This window comes from Megachile rotundata, chromosome 4 (genome assembly GCF_050947335.1).
Source record: "Megachile rotundata isolate GNS110a chromosome 4, iyMegRotu1, whole genome shotgun sequence".
Classification (NCBI taxonomy): domain Eukaryota; kingdom Metazoa; phylum Arthropoda; class Insecta; order Hymenoptera; family Megachilidae; genus Megachile; species Megachile rotundata.
Window position 1 is genome coordinate 8,049,231 of NC_134986.1, and position 16,741 is coordinate 8,065,971.

General features: G+C 30.8%; 2 protein-coding genes and 1 long non-coding RNA gene across 4 annotated transcripts; 2 read left to right on the forward strand and 1 right to left on the reverse strand.

Moving 5' to 3' along the window:
* The first annotated feature begins 1,608 nt into the window (after positions 1-1,608).
* Positions 1,609-10,819, forward strand: LOC100876042 (uncharacterized). 2 transcript variants are annotated; one of them, XM_012279930.2, is made up of 3 exons: positions 1,609-1,742; positions 9,142-9,606; positions 10,390-10,819. In XM_012279930.2, the coding sequence occupies exons 1-3, from the start codon at positions 1,728-1,730 to the stop codon at positions 10,480-10,482; spliced, it is 573 nt and encodes a 190-aa protein (XP_012135320.1). In that variant the 5' UTR covers positions 1,609-1,727; the 3' UTR covers positions 10,483-10,819. The 2 variants fall into 2 exon arrangements, with proteins under 2 accessions (XP_012135320.1, XP_076387495.1); XM_076531380.1 differs by lacking the exon at positions 1,609-1,742 and adding an exon at positions 2,107-2,121.
* On the reverse strand, positions 9,630-16,266 carry nes (lysophosphatidylcholine acyltransferase 3 protein nessy). Its single transcript, XM_003700969.3, has 8 exons — positions 15,971-16,266; positions 14,821-14,928; positions 14,572-14,694; positions 14,224-14,339; positions 13,893-14,051; positions 13,378-13,614; positions 13,003-13,311; positions 9,630-12,689 (listed from the first exon to the last, which is right to left on the reverse strand). The coding sequence occupies exons 1-8, from the start codon at positions 16,053-16,055 to the stop codon at positions 12,417-12,419; spliced, it is 1,410 nt and encodes a 469-aa protein (XP_003701017.2). The 5' UTR covers positions 16,056-16,266; the 3' UTR covers positions 9,630-12,416.
* Positions 15,603-16,252, forward strand: LOC143264397 (uncharacterized). The gene is made up of 2 exons (XR_013038121.1): positions 15,603-15,820; positions 15,900-16,252. It is a non-coding gene; the product is annotated as an uncharacterized LOC143264397 (long non-coding RNA).
* Positions 16,267-16,741: the final 475 nt, after the last annotated feature.

The window sequence follows — 16,741 nt, forward strand, 5'->3', positions numbered from 1 at the left end:
GTATGGTATACTACAACCTGACATACTAATACACTATAAACTGTCTCAGTGTTACATATTCTACTAACATATGCATATACATATAGTACATATATATGTATATCTACTCTACCATATAAATATCTAGTACATCACATGTGTATCTGCTACATACATGTGTAATAAGTTCATCTGTAAATTCATGTGCAAGTTCATGTATAAGTTCACGTATAATAGCATGCAAATTATAACGGCGATATACTGAAACGTCGTATAATTACACGATATCTACTATACCAAGATTATTCACAAAAGAAATATAAATCAAAAATAAAACAGACAAATACAAAAGGAATATGACATATCGAAATACATATGTGCAGCATTTGCGCCCCAATAACCCACAAGCATCGTAACATAAATTTAACTCAAGTTTTTTACGTATACCGTAGAAACTAAGGCCAAGAGATGGTTATATATGTAAGAAAAATTGTTCAGGACGTTGACCTTGACAATATATTTCAAGGTCACCGTGTCAAATGCGCGTCAATTTATAAATAATTTTGTATCTCTGAAGCTAAGGACAATCGTCAGTTACATATAGGGAAAAGTTACTCGGTTGCCCTTGACAATATGTTACAAGGTGAAGGTGATAGAAGGATATGTTAATCTATATTTGTCAAATATTGAAGTATGAATTTATTTTTGTTAAATAAAATGTATGTGAATGAAAAGGTAATAATCAAGAGACAGTTAATTATCGAACTTATTGATGTAAGAGGAGTAATTTAATAATAAGTAATTATTTATTAAAGTAACTATGGTTAGTAGTATATAATCATTTTAACAAGTTTAATAACTACAATTATATTTTCAAGTTTAATTATTACAATTATTTTTTCTATTTTCTATTTTAAAATTTGATATTCTGAATAAAAAATATTTTTATTGTCTAAAGCCTCTATTCTCATATTAAAATTCACAAGGATGAAAATTCAAAATTTCCACAAACAAACTATTTACAAAATTTACAATTTGCAGATCAAAAAATTCAAAATTTAGGAGGTTAAAAATGTCAAAATTTTAAAATCTCCACATTTGAAGATGTAAACATTTATAATTTTGAAAATTAAGAATTTCCAACTTCCAGAATTGAAACATTAATAAATCTAAAAATTGACACATTCCTAAATCTGAGAACATGACAATTTAAAACTCGAGAAATTTCAAACTTTCCAAAAATTAATACCAACAAAAATACCAAAATATTTTAATTACTCGACCACAATGCTTGATTCTAAAATAGTTTATAGATTGATGAAAGATCAGCATCAGAGATCCGTACGATAAAATCTAAACCAAACGCGAAACTAATTAAAACAGCGAGATCAAAGGAAGATGCTTTGTTCGCGTTTCTTATCGATCTCGCGCGAACGTCAAGTTTCCCGGATTATGAGCATAAATTTCGCCCGTGTGATCCTCTCTAAACGAGCGAGAAGAAAAGCGGGGACGTTGATCGTAATAAGATCAGGGTTACGTAGCACCGTGAAAGAAGATCGACCGATCGATGATCGAACGGGCAAAGGAAGAGGATCGGGGATGTTCCTTTTCCCCTCTTCGAGCTCGTATAAAAGTCCGAATCTGTCGATCCAGCCGACACAACTGTGAAAGATCGCCGGTGAAAGACGTTCTCCTCGCGACGTCTACTTTTCGGACTCGTACCCTCTCGGTCAACTCGAAATTCGACGATGTTGGTCTACCTGGTGAGTTCTACGGTCTCCCCATCGCCATCTTTGTTTCCATTTCATTTATCTCTTCACGTTTTACTAAAAGTGTAACAGCGAAACCATGTGTTATACTCTTCCATAATTTCTTTTCATAAAATCGGAATTTTTAGATACTGTTTAATATTTTATTGGGAGTGGTTTAGTTTGAACGATGTTGGTCTACCTGGTGAGTTCTACGAGTCTCCCCATCGCCATCTTTGTTTCTCTCATTTATTTCCTCACGTTATACTAAAAGTGTAACAGCGAAACTATGTGTTATGCTCTTCCATAATTTCTTTTCATAAAATCGGAATTTTTAGATACTGTTTAATATTTTATTGGGAGTGGTTTAGTTTGAACGATGTTGGTCTACCTGGTGAGTTCTACGAGTCTCCCCATCGCCATCTTTGTTTCTCTCATTTATTTCCTCACGTTTTACTAAAAGTGTAACAGCGAAACTATGTGTTATGCTCTTCCATAATTTCTTTTCATAAAATCGGAATTTTTAGATACTGTTTAATATTTTATTGGGAGTGGTTTAGTTTGAACGATGTTGGTTGCCTGGTGAGTTCTACGAGTCTCCCCATCGCCATCTTTGTTTCTCTCATTTATTTCCTCACGTTTTACTAAAAGTGTAACAGCGAAACTATGTATTATGCTTTTCTATAACTTCATTTCATAAAATCGGAATTGTTAGATACTGTTTAATATTTTATTGGGAATGGTTTAGTTTGAACGACGTTGGTCTACCTGGTGAGTTCTACGAGTCTCCCCATCGCCATCTTTGTTTCTCTCATTTATTTCCTCATGTTTTACTGAAAGTGTAACAGCGAAACCATGTGTTATGCTCTTCCATAATTTCATTACATAAATTCGGAATTGTTAGATACTGTTTAATATTTCTCTGGGGGTGATTAAGTTCGAACGGTTGTACAAAATGAAGATGAAGCTCGTGTGTACCGAATCATAAACGAAATTCACAATCTCTTCACAACAGAATTGAAACATTTAATGTATGAAGAATTACTACACGAAAAAATAACTGTGGACTTTGTATAATTTTTGTTTGATCAACTCTTCTGTTTTGGGTTGCAATAAAATGCGTCAGGGAAGAAGGTTCATGACGCACCATCACGGTGTCTTAAAGTAACTGTTCTTGAATTAACTTTTGTTTTTAAATCAAGTTTTCTGTTAAATTGACTGTGCTGTTAAATTATTTGTCAGAAATAATTATGAAATGTATAACTGTTAGAAATGTATACAATAAGTGTATGAACATTTATGTAGCATCAATAAGTATAAATTGTATTACAAAATGGGGGTTCATACAAAAGTCAATGACAATAATTGTGAATAGAAGTTTTATTGCAATTTTTCATAGCTTTTATAAACATCAAATTGTGGTATATATATTGTTTTATTTTTTAAACAAATTTATCATAAATTTTTTAAGTAAATTTGTCATACTTTCATAAATTAATATTCGCTATATTAGTGAAACGTATAATTGAATAATGTGTCATGTTAATATTGAAGAACTACATTTATTCTAAAATGAAGTTAAAGTATTTTAAAATGATGTTTTGTAAATATTTTGATGAACATTTTAATAAAAATAGAGTACCTAATTTTATCCTTAGAGACTCTACATACATCTACATACGTCTTTTCCTCCATTTTGATTGCACCACTGAAAAATTATTAAAAAGAAACTATGTATAAATATAATGAAGAGAGTAATTTTATCAGTAAAAAGAGTGTCATAAAAACCAACAAAAGCCTTTCATTTTTGAATCGTTACAAAAGAACCGATAGTAAAGAACATAATATTAACCCTCCTTATTATGCACGATGTTCATGATCCTCTACCGGTACGTAACATCGACACGATTGATTTCGAGTAATTGTACCGCAAAATTACTCGAACGTATCAGTTCGCGTGAAACTTTCTCTCGTAAAAAAACGAGGAATTCAGGGATCGATGGTAGATACAGTGAAAGTACTGGCTTAAATTTGGGCAATTTCTTGACGACGTGATGTCGTTGCAACGTGCAATCGAGAATGCATTTTCGTGAAATCTTCGACGGGTTTTCGTGACACGATAACGTTTGCACGTACATCGAGTTATTTACGTACACCACGTACGTTTGCTTTCCATTTTTGTAATGTATATTTCCATTTTCGCGATGCTCGACAAAACTTCTTTTACGCTCTGAATCTGCTGAAAGGATGTTGAAAGATCGCGGGAAAACTGTGTCGAATACGAAGAGTTTTTAACCCTTCACCTTAACCTTATGTTGCTTGACTTGTTTTGCAAGTTTATTTCATTTTGCAAGTCTATTTTATTTGCAAATAAAATTCTTTATATTCGAAAATGACAACGGAAAAGAAAAGAAAAATTCAAAAGAAAAGAAGGTTTAGTAAATATTTTCTGCAAAAGGAATTAAATATTTTGCACTAAAAAAGACATTCTATACTAAACATTGAAAGGGATGAATACACAAATACCTCTTATTAAAATAAAATAATAGAATATTGTGAACATATAACATTTTTGAAAGGAACAATAAAAAATCATTGATATAATGAATAGGTTAGGTTATATTAGATTACATACAGATTTAAAAGGTACAACAAAAAATTATAAATATAATGAATAAGTTAGGTTAGATTAGGTTACATACATTTTTAAAAGATACAACAAGAAATCATAAATATAATGGATAGGTTAGATTAGGTTAGGTTACATACATTTATAAAAGGTACAACAACAAATCATAAATATAATGGATAGATTAGAGTAGGTTAAGTTACATACACATTTAAAAGGTACAACAACAAATCATAAATATAATGGATAGGTTAGATTAGGTTAGGTTACATACATTTATAAAAGGTACAACAAATCATAAATATAATGGATAGTTTAGATTAGGTTAGGTTACATACATTTATAAAAGGTACAACAACAAATCATAAATATATTGAATTAAAAATATTGTCAACAATTTGATTAATTATGAAGTATGTCATTTATCTAAATTTAGACTGCAAGAATATTATAATAAAATAGAAGAATTTTTGTTACAGAGAATTTAATATCGCTTCACTTTAACAGTAGAAATATTTAATTTTAATATCTTCACTATGCAACCGTGAAATTACACCACGCATTTAATAACAGAAATTTAATACACACACATTTAATATTGAAATTTCAAATTTTCATTGTATCGAACGAAAACTAGTATTTCATATTTTAGTTATAATTTTTTGATAAAATTATACCTACGTTTATATATAATTTACGTATTTGTTTGTTGAGTATGCTAATGCAGTATTTGAGTATACATTTTATGAGATGTAATACAAAAAGAAAGGATACATAAAACAGTTACTTTTACGATGATCGTGTCAGCCATATTTGGGTAACACATGAATTTGCACTTGAGTCATTCATTTTATGAATCCGTTCTTACTTATCCGGTAATAATTTTATTTAGTACTTGAAAGTGTAATCAACTGAACATCATCAGAATCAATTAAGTTTGTCGGCAATGAAATTATTCTTTACTTCTGACAAATCTCTTCAGGGATAATTTTCATGGAGTTAGCAAAAGCATCTTTTCTTTTTAATTTTATTTTACTCATTTGAAATTAATAGAAATTCAATTAAAAAATAGAACAAAGATTTTCAAATCTTACTTAATAACATATAAGGTACATAACATATAAGAAAAAATATCTATATGTATAGCTAGTGGTTGTTAAATTTTTAAGAAAATTGAACGAACATATATACTTTTATTCAGAAACTGAAGATTTACTTAAAACCATTTGTCAAATATTTATTGAAAGACAATAGTAACGCACTATCTATACATTTGTTTGAAAACAAAACATACACATTACACATTTATTTAAAAACGTATAGATATATTTATATGTATATGTATGAAGTCATATGTGTCCTCACATATTTACATATTTTACATATTTATATTTTGCATTTCTAACAAAAATGAAACAGCAAACTCAGTTAATAAAATTAAAAAAAAGATGTATTATGTAGAAGTGATGTAGAAAATTATGAAAAGATATATTCTTGAAGTATCATTCTCCACCATCTTACATTAGAAAAATTGAACTAACAGAAATCTTAGGCAGGTTTTCAGAGTATATAGATTACACGTATCGTCTGGTCCACCGTAGAAAGGTTATAAAATAAAACGAAACGATGGTCATTCGAAAGTGACCAAATTGTTTTCTCGAAGAAAGTTGATCGTGTATTCCGTGTGCACGCGACCACGTACGCCCGTGAGTAATGTCTGCGCGTGTACTAGAAATGCAACGAACGTGTACTTCGCGATCGTTTCGCAACCGATTTTCTACCATGTTAAATCGTTACGCTTACGCAATTGTTCTCGTCTAGTAATAGCGCACGATGAATTTTGAAGAAATTACATCTGTCTCGGTGTAAGCTTCTACATACGAAGGAGACTTCACGACCTTGGCAACACCGACTTCGTTTAAACTTGGAGGGATCATAGAGGATCTCAAGAATAATCATTTTACAAAACCGTAGGACGCAACTTTTAGGAATAATGGATAAATTTATGTTTTAAATGGAGGAAAGTATGTTGTTGGAATTTAGCTATTGTGTTGTATAAAATTTTTATTTATTTGAGTAATGAAAGGAAAAGGAGAAATTGTAATAAATAGAAGAAGAAACAAAATGAAACAACAGAAGTTAATAATGATAGTGTAGAGCAATAATTGAATTTTAAAACCAATTTTACAATTTTACAAATTTTACAGTTTTTCAAATTTTAAAACTTCACAAATTTTACAAATTTTGCAAATTGTACAACTTCACAAATTTTACAAATTTCACATCTTCACAAATTTTACAAATTTTCCAGCTTCACAAATTTTACAAATTTTACAACTTCACAAATTTTACAAATTTTCCAGCTTCACAAATTTTACAAATTGTACAACTTCACAAATTTTACAAATTTTTTAGCTTTACAAATTTCACAAATTTTCCAGCTTCACAAATTTTACAAATTTGTCAGCTTCACAAATTTTACAAATTTCACATCTTCACAAATTTTACAAATTTTCCAGCTTCACAAATTTTACAAATTTTCCAGCTTCACAAATTTTACAAATTTTACAACTTCACAAATTTTACAAATTTTACAGCTTCACAAATTTTACAAATTGTACAACTTCACAAATTTTACAAATTTTTTAGCTTCACAAATTTTACAAATTTTCCAGCTTCACAAATTTTACAAATTTTACAACTTCACAAATTTTACAAATTTTTTAGCTTCACAAATTTTACAAATTTCACATCTTCACAAATTTTACAAATTTTCCAGCTTCACAAATTTTACAAAAAACAATGCAAAGCATTACAAACTTTCTTAACCAACATAAAAATAAGAAATGCACCGATAAAATACATACAGTCAAAGAAACGAAATAAAATGTAAAGACATGCAAATTCGCATGTAATTTAAAATTTATATGGCGTAAAGGGGTTAACAAGCTTCGTTAACATGTGTACCAATGTTCCGCTTCAGTTATACAAATGATGTAAATATAAAACGAGGTATTAAATCAGTTTGTTCCACGTCTTCCAAAATTAATTTGTTTCAAATTAATTCGACTGTTCAAATTTATTCTTCACACCGATGGAACTAGGCGCGTATAGTTTAATTAATGGAAATGAAAGCAGCAGCGAGAAAGAATTACTCTAGCTGTTATGGTTGGTTAACTTTTAAGGAATTTCAATGATAATATTACTTACTTTTTAAGATTGACATTGAATTTTTTATTTGAAGATATTTTTCTTCAAGGGCGGAAGGGAGCTTGAAAATAAATTATTACTCTTGGTATAATTAAATGTGACGATAAATATGAAAAGAAATTAAGTCGAAGTTATTAACTAACCGCAGGAGGCCAGTTATTAACTTATTCGACGTTAACGACTGTTATAAATCTTGATATTCCGGTATTGCACATGTTTTCGAAAGTAATTTTCAGGAATTATAGCGAATACTAGTTTTCATTTATTAGTGAATGCCTTTTTAAAAATATTAGAACATTAGATATTAAATATTTATTTAATACAATTGAATACTAAAAATTAATTTGATATCGACAAATTTAGAAATAGGTCAGAGAGGTTAGGTTCGTCAAATAAAACGAAACATTGTTAAAATAAAAAATATAAATAATGAAGATGTTTAATAAACTACAATCTACAATAGTATCCATTAATATATGGAAGCAGATTATTTCATTTATAAATTTTTGAAGAAATTTATATATTGATGTTATAACAAACATTGTTAAATTTTTGAAGAAATTTATATATTGATATCATAAAAGACATTGCTAATTTTTTTAAGAAATTTATATATGTTGTAACATTTATTATACATATTAGATCTTGTATAACGTTAAACATGTAAATCCTTAAAAATTCGATAGCTCAGGCCTTCAGAAAGCTTGCTTCGGTCTTGTTCACATTTCTATAGAAACAGCGATAAGCAGAGCCGAGTGCAAACAAAGGCGATATAATTAAGATGTCGTGCTAATTATTTCCACCGATTATATCTACGATAATAACCAGTTCCTTCTACTTTTACTTTCGGCATCTAACTTTCCTTGCCACAAATTTTCTCGCTTAGTACCGTTGTCTCTTTTACACCTATTATTCCTCTGAGAACGTCCATTTTAATTATTTACACTGTTACCCTGTTTATCGTTTAATTATTCATTTATTGATTGATCGAATCATTCGAATCCTTCTTGGAAAGAAAGAAATTAAGGAAAGTTTCGTGTGAAACTTTCCTGAGTGAAATGAAGATATTGGTAGATTAAGAAGCTTTGTATTGGTACAATTACTACTGTCATACAATTTATACGAATATAATTTGTACGAATACAAAATCCTGTCTTACATGTTGCAAAAGTGTTTCAAAACTGAATAAGTGCAAACAATTAAAAAAAAAATAAAACTATAAATTGTAAGAGGCAGCCTGCTTTATTTTTATAGAAAACAATTACAGTTGTAATCATCGATGACAATTATTTTGTGTCTTTGATTGAAGGGACCTTAGTTTCATATCTTCTGAGCTAGTTTAACTAATTGTAAGTCATGAAAACTACATCGTCATTTCTCATCAAAATTCACGTCGTCAAATTTAAATTGTAAAAATGAAAGAGCACTGTAAAAATGAATGATCATTATTTTACAAGTTTGACTAGAAGACCTTTCTGCCTATTCGATAGCATAATAGTGAAACTAGAACGTGAACATGCCCAACAAAACTGATCAAACGATCAATAAATGACTTAATTTGAAACTTGGTTGCAGACCACGCTACTATTAGTAGCCTCGGCGTTCTCGAAGCCAGCTCCGGAACCACCTGTGAGCTCATATTTCCCGCCATCGAGCGGTGCTAGTCTTTCAAGTGGATCCGGTAGCTACGGTCCCCCATCGCTTCCGGATCGTTATGGTCCACCCCAGCAACAACCCGTCGTCCACAAACACGTGTACGTCCACGTACCACCTCCTGAAGCACCAGAATACAAACCGCCGAAATATATTCCTCCGGCGGCACCTCCTCAGAAACACTACAAAATCGTGTTCATAAAGGCGCCGACGCCACCGACGCCTACCGCTCCTCAACTTCCGCCATTACCTCCTCAAGATGAAGAGAAGACCTTGATTTATGTTCTGGTGAAGAAGCCGGAAGAGGCGCCCGAAGTAGTGCTTCCGACTCAGGCACCGACGCAACCCAGCAAACCGGAAGTTTACTTCATCAGATATAAGACACAGGTGAGAGAACAAGAAATGCACTATTGGTTATGTAAAATAATTTTATTTTGTAGAAGGTTAACGAAACACGTATTTTCTCTTTTATAAGTACAATAACAGTTTGTGGTTAAGGTGGTTGTATCTTGACTTTAGTTGTGTAGAATGTTAGGATACAGATATGGTAAATGAATTTTAAGTCTTGTCAGAGAGGAAGGATATGCAGTATATAAGTGATACAAGTAGCAATGTAAAAGTATTGATGTGTGGTTTTGATAAAAGGAAAATATAATTTGCTTCAAACATGAATTTCCTTGGATTAAACAATTTTTAATTTTGTTTGAAATATTCTGTTGGACTGTAATACTATAATATCATAACATAATTAAACGAATACAAATTAAATGCGAAACTCAGTTTGATTACATAAGTTAATTATCAAGGACTTTAATCGTGAAACATAGTACTTAATTAAAGAATATAGAGAATTGCAAATGAATTTTTATGGTAGAAGATAAAATTACATGAAAATGTTATAATGAACAACTGCATATTTAAAAAAAAGTCCACAAAACCAAATGCAGTCTAAAATGAACATCTAGCAAGAAAGGAATATCTAGCTTTGTCTACACTGTAGAATGCAAATGTTAAATGCAAATCTCCAATCTGGTACAGTGAATCTTTCTGAAATATCACTCAGATATTTACATCTTTGTATTTTAATGAAATTTCGAGACACATGATACAACCACCTTAAGAATTCGCATTTTAACAAACAAAACTAACGTTAAATTGTTTATTGTACAGAAAGAAGCACAGAGCGCGGAATATGGACCTCCGCAAGCACCACCGTCAGACAACTACGGTGCACCACCGTCAAGTTCAGGAGGGCCCTATTAAAACGCTTTAATCGCGAGCGATATTTGTCGCGAATGAAACACTCGAATCTCTAATTACAGGGATATTATTTGGGAAAATCGTCTAGGAGGTTTTGGAGACCGATCCGTGATACGGATTACTACTACCGATATTTGTAGATTTACCGTTCCGTAGATTTAGACATTTTGAGTATTTATCACTGTAAATCCATAGATTACCGAAGATGTGGTATTACATCTTGTGCAAAAAATTGTACCACATAGACGTTCGACTAAAGAATTTGTTCGATATGTTAGATTAGAAATAATTGTAATAAATGAATTTATATTTTAATAAAACTATTTGTACTTTTGTAAAATTCTCTGTGTATTTTTTCCTCCTGGTTAAAAAAATATGCGGAAATGTTTAACAAGGATTGTCTAACATTTAACAATCTAGCACCTACTTTCAAAATATCAAACTTTCAAATCACCACATTCCCAAATTTACACATTTCCAAACCACCGGATTTTTAATTGACAAACTAAAGCTAAAACCTCTGCACCAAACAAAATAGTTGCTATCACCATATAGTTGCATATATAATGATCAATTCGTATTAAAAATCATTCTGGGAAGTTCACAAAATTTTTGGTAGACTAAAATTGATATGTCATAAGTACTATCCTGTGCAACTTCTATAGCACCAAATTCAGCAATTTTCAAATTCAAATTGGCCACCATAATATACAACCAGCTAACACTATCAAACGTATATTGATAACGAATAAAATAGTACAAAAGTCAATTTTTCGAAAACAAGAAAAGAAGAACGATTAAAAGATATAGAAGAATTTTTTTTAATTTGGTATAGAATTTTGGGGTTATAATATCAGAATATATGTATACAAATATATATCGAAAATAATTTTTCAACACAGGGGGTTAGTTACGATGATAGAATCCCCGATATGTACGTTTCGCCTCTATAAAAAGTTATTTAAAATACTTCACAATAAACATAGCATTTTGCAAAAAAGAAATTGTTGCGTTTCTGAATAATTTGCAAAAATATTTTGCGCGATACTTTCAACTTAAGAATTTCTTAAATACCTTGTGCTAGACTTTCTGAATGGAACTGATTAGATAAAACTCTTTTATCATTCATTCATTCATACGTTGTCTTTCCCCGTCTCACTCATAGTCAAATTTAAGTCTACACTATTCAACTGTGTGTAAAAGAATTCAATTAACGAATATTCTAAGTTGATCGCCTTATAAATGCTGTTAGCTCTGTAAATACACTTAAAGGAAATTGTATGAAAAATAGAGATTCTTACTAAACGTTCGATCAGTGATCGAATATGTAAAATCGTATAGCGATGTAATTACAAACGTGTGCAACGGTGACTGTTATTTGTTCGAAGGGAAAGCCTCGATTCGCGAATTTTGTTCAAATCCTTGAAATCGTTACGATTTGTCCTTTGACTAGTTTGCACAGCCGCCATTGCGCTTTTTATAATTTAATCATTTAATTCTCTACGATCGCTAAAAAATAGTTTGGGAATCTACTTAACTGGCTAAACCGCGTTTAAACCGAAAAGAAAAAATCCTGAGCACCTTTTCATAGAAAAAATGATCTTCCAGAAGTTCTTCCGACAAGAAGAAATCTCTAGAATGCGCTTACAAGCGTTAATAAGTTAATTAAGACGATCATTTTTGACGGCAAGAGCTAGTAACAAAATATTCCCCATTTTGTACGCAAATGACAAATTTCTCTATAATCCTATAATCTAATATTTTCCATCCGTTAAAAATGTGTAGTTTGAAAGCATTTCTTACCCCTTCTTTGCAACCTATGATCATATTTACAAAGTTAAGTTGTCTATTATTGTTCTTTTTTCTGGAAATTTCTGCATTTATCTTCGAAAGACGATCACCGCTAAGCTTACGTTAAATTAATTTACTGTCGCACATTATTCAACCTTTCTCGGACGTTTTTTAATCAGAAACTTCTTTAGTAGTATGGACAGGAAGGGATACGACAGGTATATTATGTGGCCACAGTAATAAACGGAAGAATAAAGTTGATGGTAACGAGAATATGATAAGAGGATGAATGGAACGAGACTGTAACCCATAAAAAGATCCGTGTAGATTTTGGTAAAAATCCAAAAAGCAATACGAAGTTCCAGATGACTCTTCATCAAATCCTGCAGCTTCTCCTGTTTCTCTAATATCTGAGTTAACTAAAAGAATCCAGAATAAAAATGTTAAGTCGTGTAAGACGCAATGTAAGCTGCAACAATAATTAGGAGGGAGCTACATCGACTATTTTCAATTTTGGAGGACCATACTTACGTTTGAAGGCCTTGTCTTTATCATATTTTACTACTTCTATTAAGTAACACTATATCAATATTTTTAACTATATAAATAAAAGATTTCCTAATAATATGAATAATGAATTTCTATGAAAATGCATCATGACACACCAGTCAACGTATTAAGAAATCATACAAACTATTTATTTTTAAATATGTTAAAGTATGTGATACTTACGTCTCTTTCAGCATACATGATAATGAATTCCATGAAGAAACACACATAATATCCTGAATGGAACCCATGCCACACAGCAAGGAAGACCAACGTGAAGAACTGGCTATAGATTTTAGACCCCATAAATTTCAACCTTTTGTATATGTACTCCGCGCACCAATGATTGGTATTTATGTTAAACGACATGATATAATGATTAAATCTGGTTGCCGTTTCGAAGGTTAACAACTTCACATTTTCACAGCCATCCCAAATAGGTCGATTTTTTTTGTCTTTACCATTGTAAGTCAGTCCAAATGTTGTGCAAACCTAAAATAATAATTTTATTAGTATATCTAGCTTTATTAATTTTAGTTTCTTATAATAAATTCTTACCCCTTCGGTGAACAACCAGCAACAAATGTATTTATAAAGATTAATATGTCCCCAAAAGCCAATCAAGAAAAGACGTTTCAGGAAGCTGTGTTTCTCGAACTCCGCACTTAGCATGTACTGATCGGGAATATACAGAGTCCCTAATTGGTACAATATCACGTATACAAATCCAAAGAGTATTCGACGAATACCAGGTACTACGCAGTCTGGTAATTTAATGTCGCCTTCTGTTACGCTCTAAAAATATGAAATGCATAAATTATTTTTTCAGTCGTTATACATTATTTTATTTATGTAGAATCGGTAATGTTATTTAATTTTTAACTCTTGAATGACTTTTAACTAATTCAAAGTTATGTAGCAATATTTAGTTACATATTTTATTAAAAACTAGCATTTTAAATATCTTTAAATATTATTTTAAACATTTCAGAAAATGTCAGATATCGTTGATGGATTAAGATTAATGAATCAAGATTCTAGATATGACATTGTCGATTAACATGTTAACTTACGTCATCGATGAGACGACCGTTTACGAAGTCTAAGTACCTTTTCATACTAAATTGTGGCCCAACAAGAAACGACCCAGGAAAATATATAAACGCTGCAACCTCTAGAAACGAAGGTTGCTCTTTCAAGGCTACCTGTTTCTGAGACGCAGATAACTTTCCCTGCAAATATTTTCATTTAATAAAAACTAAAATTTTGTATTTTGTTGATTAACACATTCGCTATCAGGCTCACATATACATTGTCTTAGAATCCTATAAATTTTTTTCTTAAAACAGATCACATTATTCAAGTGCCGGTAGCGAACATGTAAGGTATTTTTTTTTTACGTACTTCTGGGCTTTTACCGTCGAGCAAATTGAACGCTAGGCCAATTAATCGCAATGTCAATACGCATTGTGGCATAGTCCATTTTATATCGTAATCATCCGTACTCGTCATGAAATATCCTGCAAACGAAAAAACAGAATATTATAAATTCTTTTATAATTTTATAAAATTATTACTACCTATGTTATATAAAATTCCGGATTAGTAATTCTCGGTAAACCACCGAATAATTCACGTTATACAACAGCATTCCAAAGCTACTAAAAACTGTTTGAATACTCTTATTCAATATTCATAGAGTGATTTGAATATACGCTAATATTGGCGCGCTAGTAGTAATTGCGTTCATACCGTACAGGAGATAAGACATGTTGAAGACGAAAGTAATTAAAACCGATAAGAAAGAACCTTCAAAAATTTTCAAGATGAGATAAGTGATACATAACGAGGTTGCCGAATGTATCGTGCTGAATTCTGAAAATAATATTTATTTAGGATTAATATTTTTGTTAAAAAAAAAATCATTATAAAGAGATATAAACGTCGGAAATTAAATCCGCTATAAATATTTTTATAAGCCGATTAAATGCACATAATTACCATAATTCCAGTAGCAAATTAAAAGGCCAACGAATGAAAAATATAAGTGTTGAAGAATCGGACTTTTTCCGTATAATGTATGTCTGTGAACAAGGGCAATAGGTAAACCTGAAAATTCAATTATGTTTTTTTACATTAAGTCAATTAAAAACATTAGCATTGTTGCAAAAGAATGTTAAGAAAAATATATTCTCAAAAGGTATTACACAACCTAATATGTGAATATGGATATCAGAGATAAAAAAAAAACATAAATAAAGTCGTAGATTTAAACGACTTAGATTCAAGGTAAACGTAATATTAGCGAGAAACAGCAGCAAGGTTTATTATTTGGCATTATTCCTGCAATCGTTATCGTTTCAGTAATGGAAACCTTCGACGATACATTTTCATATTCTCAACTTCCTGTGATTCGAAATTTTTAAGTCCTTACGTTCCAAAAACTTATCTTTTCAAACCTCTAATTTTCAAGTGTCAAAATTTCGTTCCCGAATTTCCAAGTCTTTAAATTCCCAAATTTTTTAATTTTAAATTTTCCTATCTCAAACTCGTACATTCCAAAAACTAAAAAATTTTCAATTTTCAATTTTTGAATTCTTAAATTTCTGATTCCCACATTTTAAAATTTACGAATTCACGATCAATATGTACATATTGTCAAAACAATAAAGAGAATATTTCAATATCGTAAATAAGCATTGGAAACATCAAAATATTGACAGTATATTAATTATCTGTGGTTTGTATAGCGTTTTTGTCATATAAAGTATAATAATTTTCATAACAATACATATGACGATTTTGTTATTGTTGAAACGAGATTCGTACACAATGCGATAGAAATATCGTATGCGCATGCGCAAAAGTGGAGTTCATAACCTTTCCCAAAAGATTTTATAATACCGTGTTGAATTTTGTTTTGATTCATGAAGACATACAATGAGGATTCGGGTAATCACGAATGTACACAGTAATCGAATGCATAAGAAAATTTGAAGAGGTTAATTACGCAACTAGTGATTATGTAAAAGAAAAGGAAACAGTTATAGGTTAACGGAACAATCGTTCGTTTTCAATAGAACAACAATCTCTATTTACGAGGCTGGAGACAACGAAAAGAGGCAATGTCTCTATAAAAAATATCATTTACCAAGTAAAATGGAGATAAGAAGACGAATCGCGGCCTCGGATGCATTTAAAGTCTCCGAGAGGCTCGATAACATGCTGCTTGACATCGTTGATCTTTTCCGAAGTTGGTCCCCTCTATTTCGTTACTCAAATTTCTCGTGATAATCCTATAACGCTCCCATGGAACTTCTTTTTTTGTCTGATCTTTTAACGAAAATGTTTGCAGCTGATCGGAACAATATCATTACTAAGCATCACTGAGGTTATCAGTAAACTGATACCGAAAACACAACGGGAATGGAAATGACAAGGAAAAAGAACTTGGCGTAACTGTGCTGAAAGCGTTCTAAAAATCGTTCAGTTTAATATTGATCAATAGGAAGATTGATTGGCTAAATCGCAATTACAGAACCATGTGTTCAAACTTCTCTTGTTATACGTGCATTATTCTCTCAATGATTGTTTCGTTTACTGCAATAAATTAATCGCGATTCAAACAATTGCGATAAGTTTAGGAACGCCTAGAAATGTATGACCGTTTATAATTTAACCGCGAGGTTGTCTTTTGAACTAATTTCAAATTTTAAATGTTGTTATATTTGATTACAACGCGTTTTATAAACTTAAAATATCAAATAATTATTTACATCATTTTTTTAAATATTTTGCTACAAAAAAGTTATGAAGGAAATTAACTAAATTAAAATGTAGAATTTGAAAGTAAATTTTATACTAACTAATGAGACAATTGGGTTGTTATTAATAAGTGGAAATAAGGTTTCACCAATCGTCG

Excerpts from the sequence above, each read along its gene's own strand:
- nes (XM_003700969.3), bottom strand. The coding sequence starts at position 16,055 with ATGTCAAGCAGCATGTTATCGAGCCTCTCGGAGACTTTAAATGCATCC. Across the intron at positions 14,929-15,970 it reads TCTTATCTCCATTTTACTTG|GTTTACCTATTGCCCTTGTT; the intron begins GTAAATGATATT and ends TTGAATTTTCAG. Across the intron at positions 14,052-14,223 it reads TCGACGGTAAAAGCCCAGAA|GGAAAGTTATCTGCGTCTCA; the intron begins GTACGTAAAAAA and ends AAATATTTGCAG.
- LOC100876042 (XM_012279930.2), top strand. Across the intron at positions 9,607-10,389 it reads TCATCAGATATAAGACACAG|AAAGAAGCACAGAGCGCGGA; the intron begins GTGAGAGAACAA and ends TTTATTGTACAG.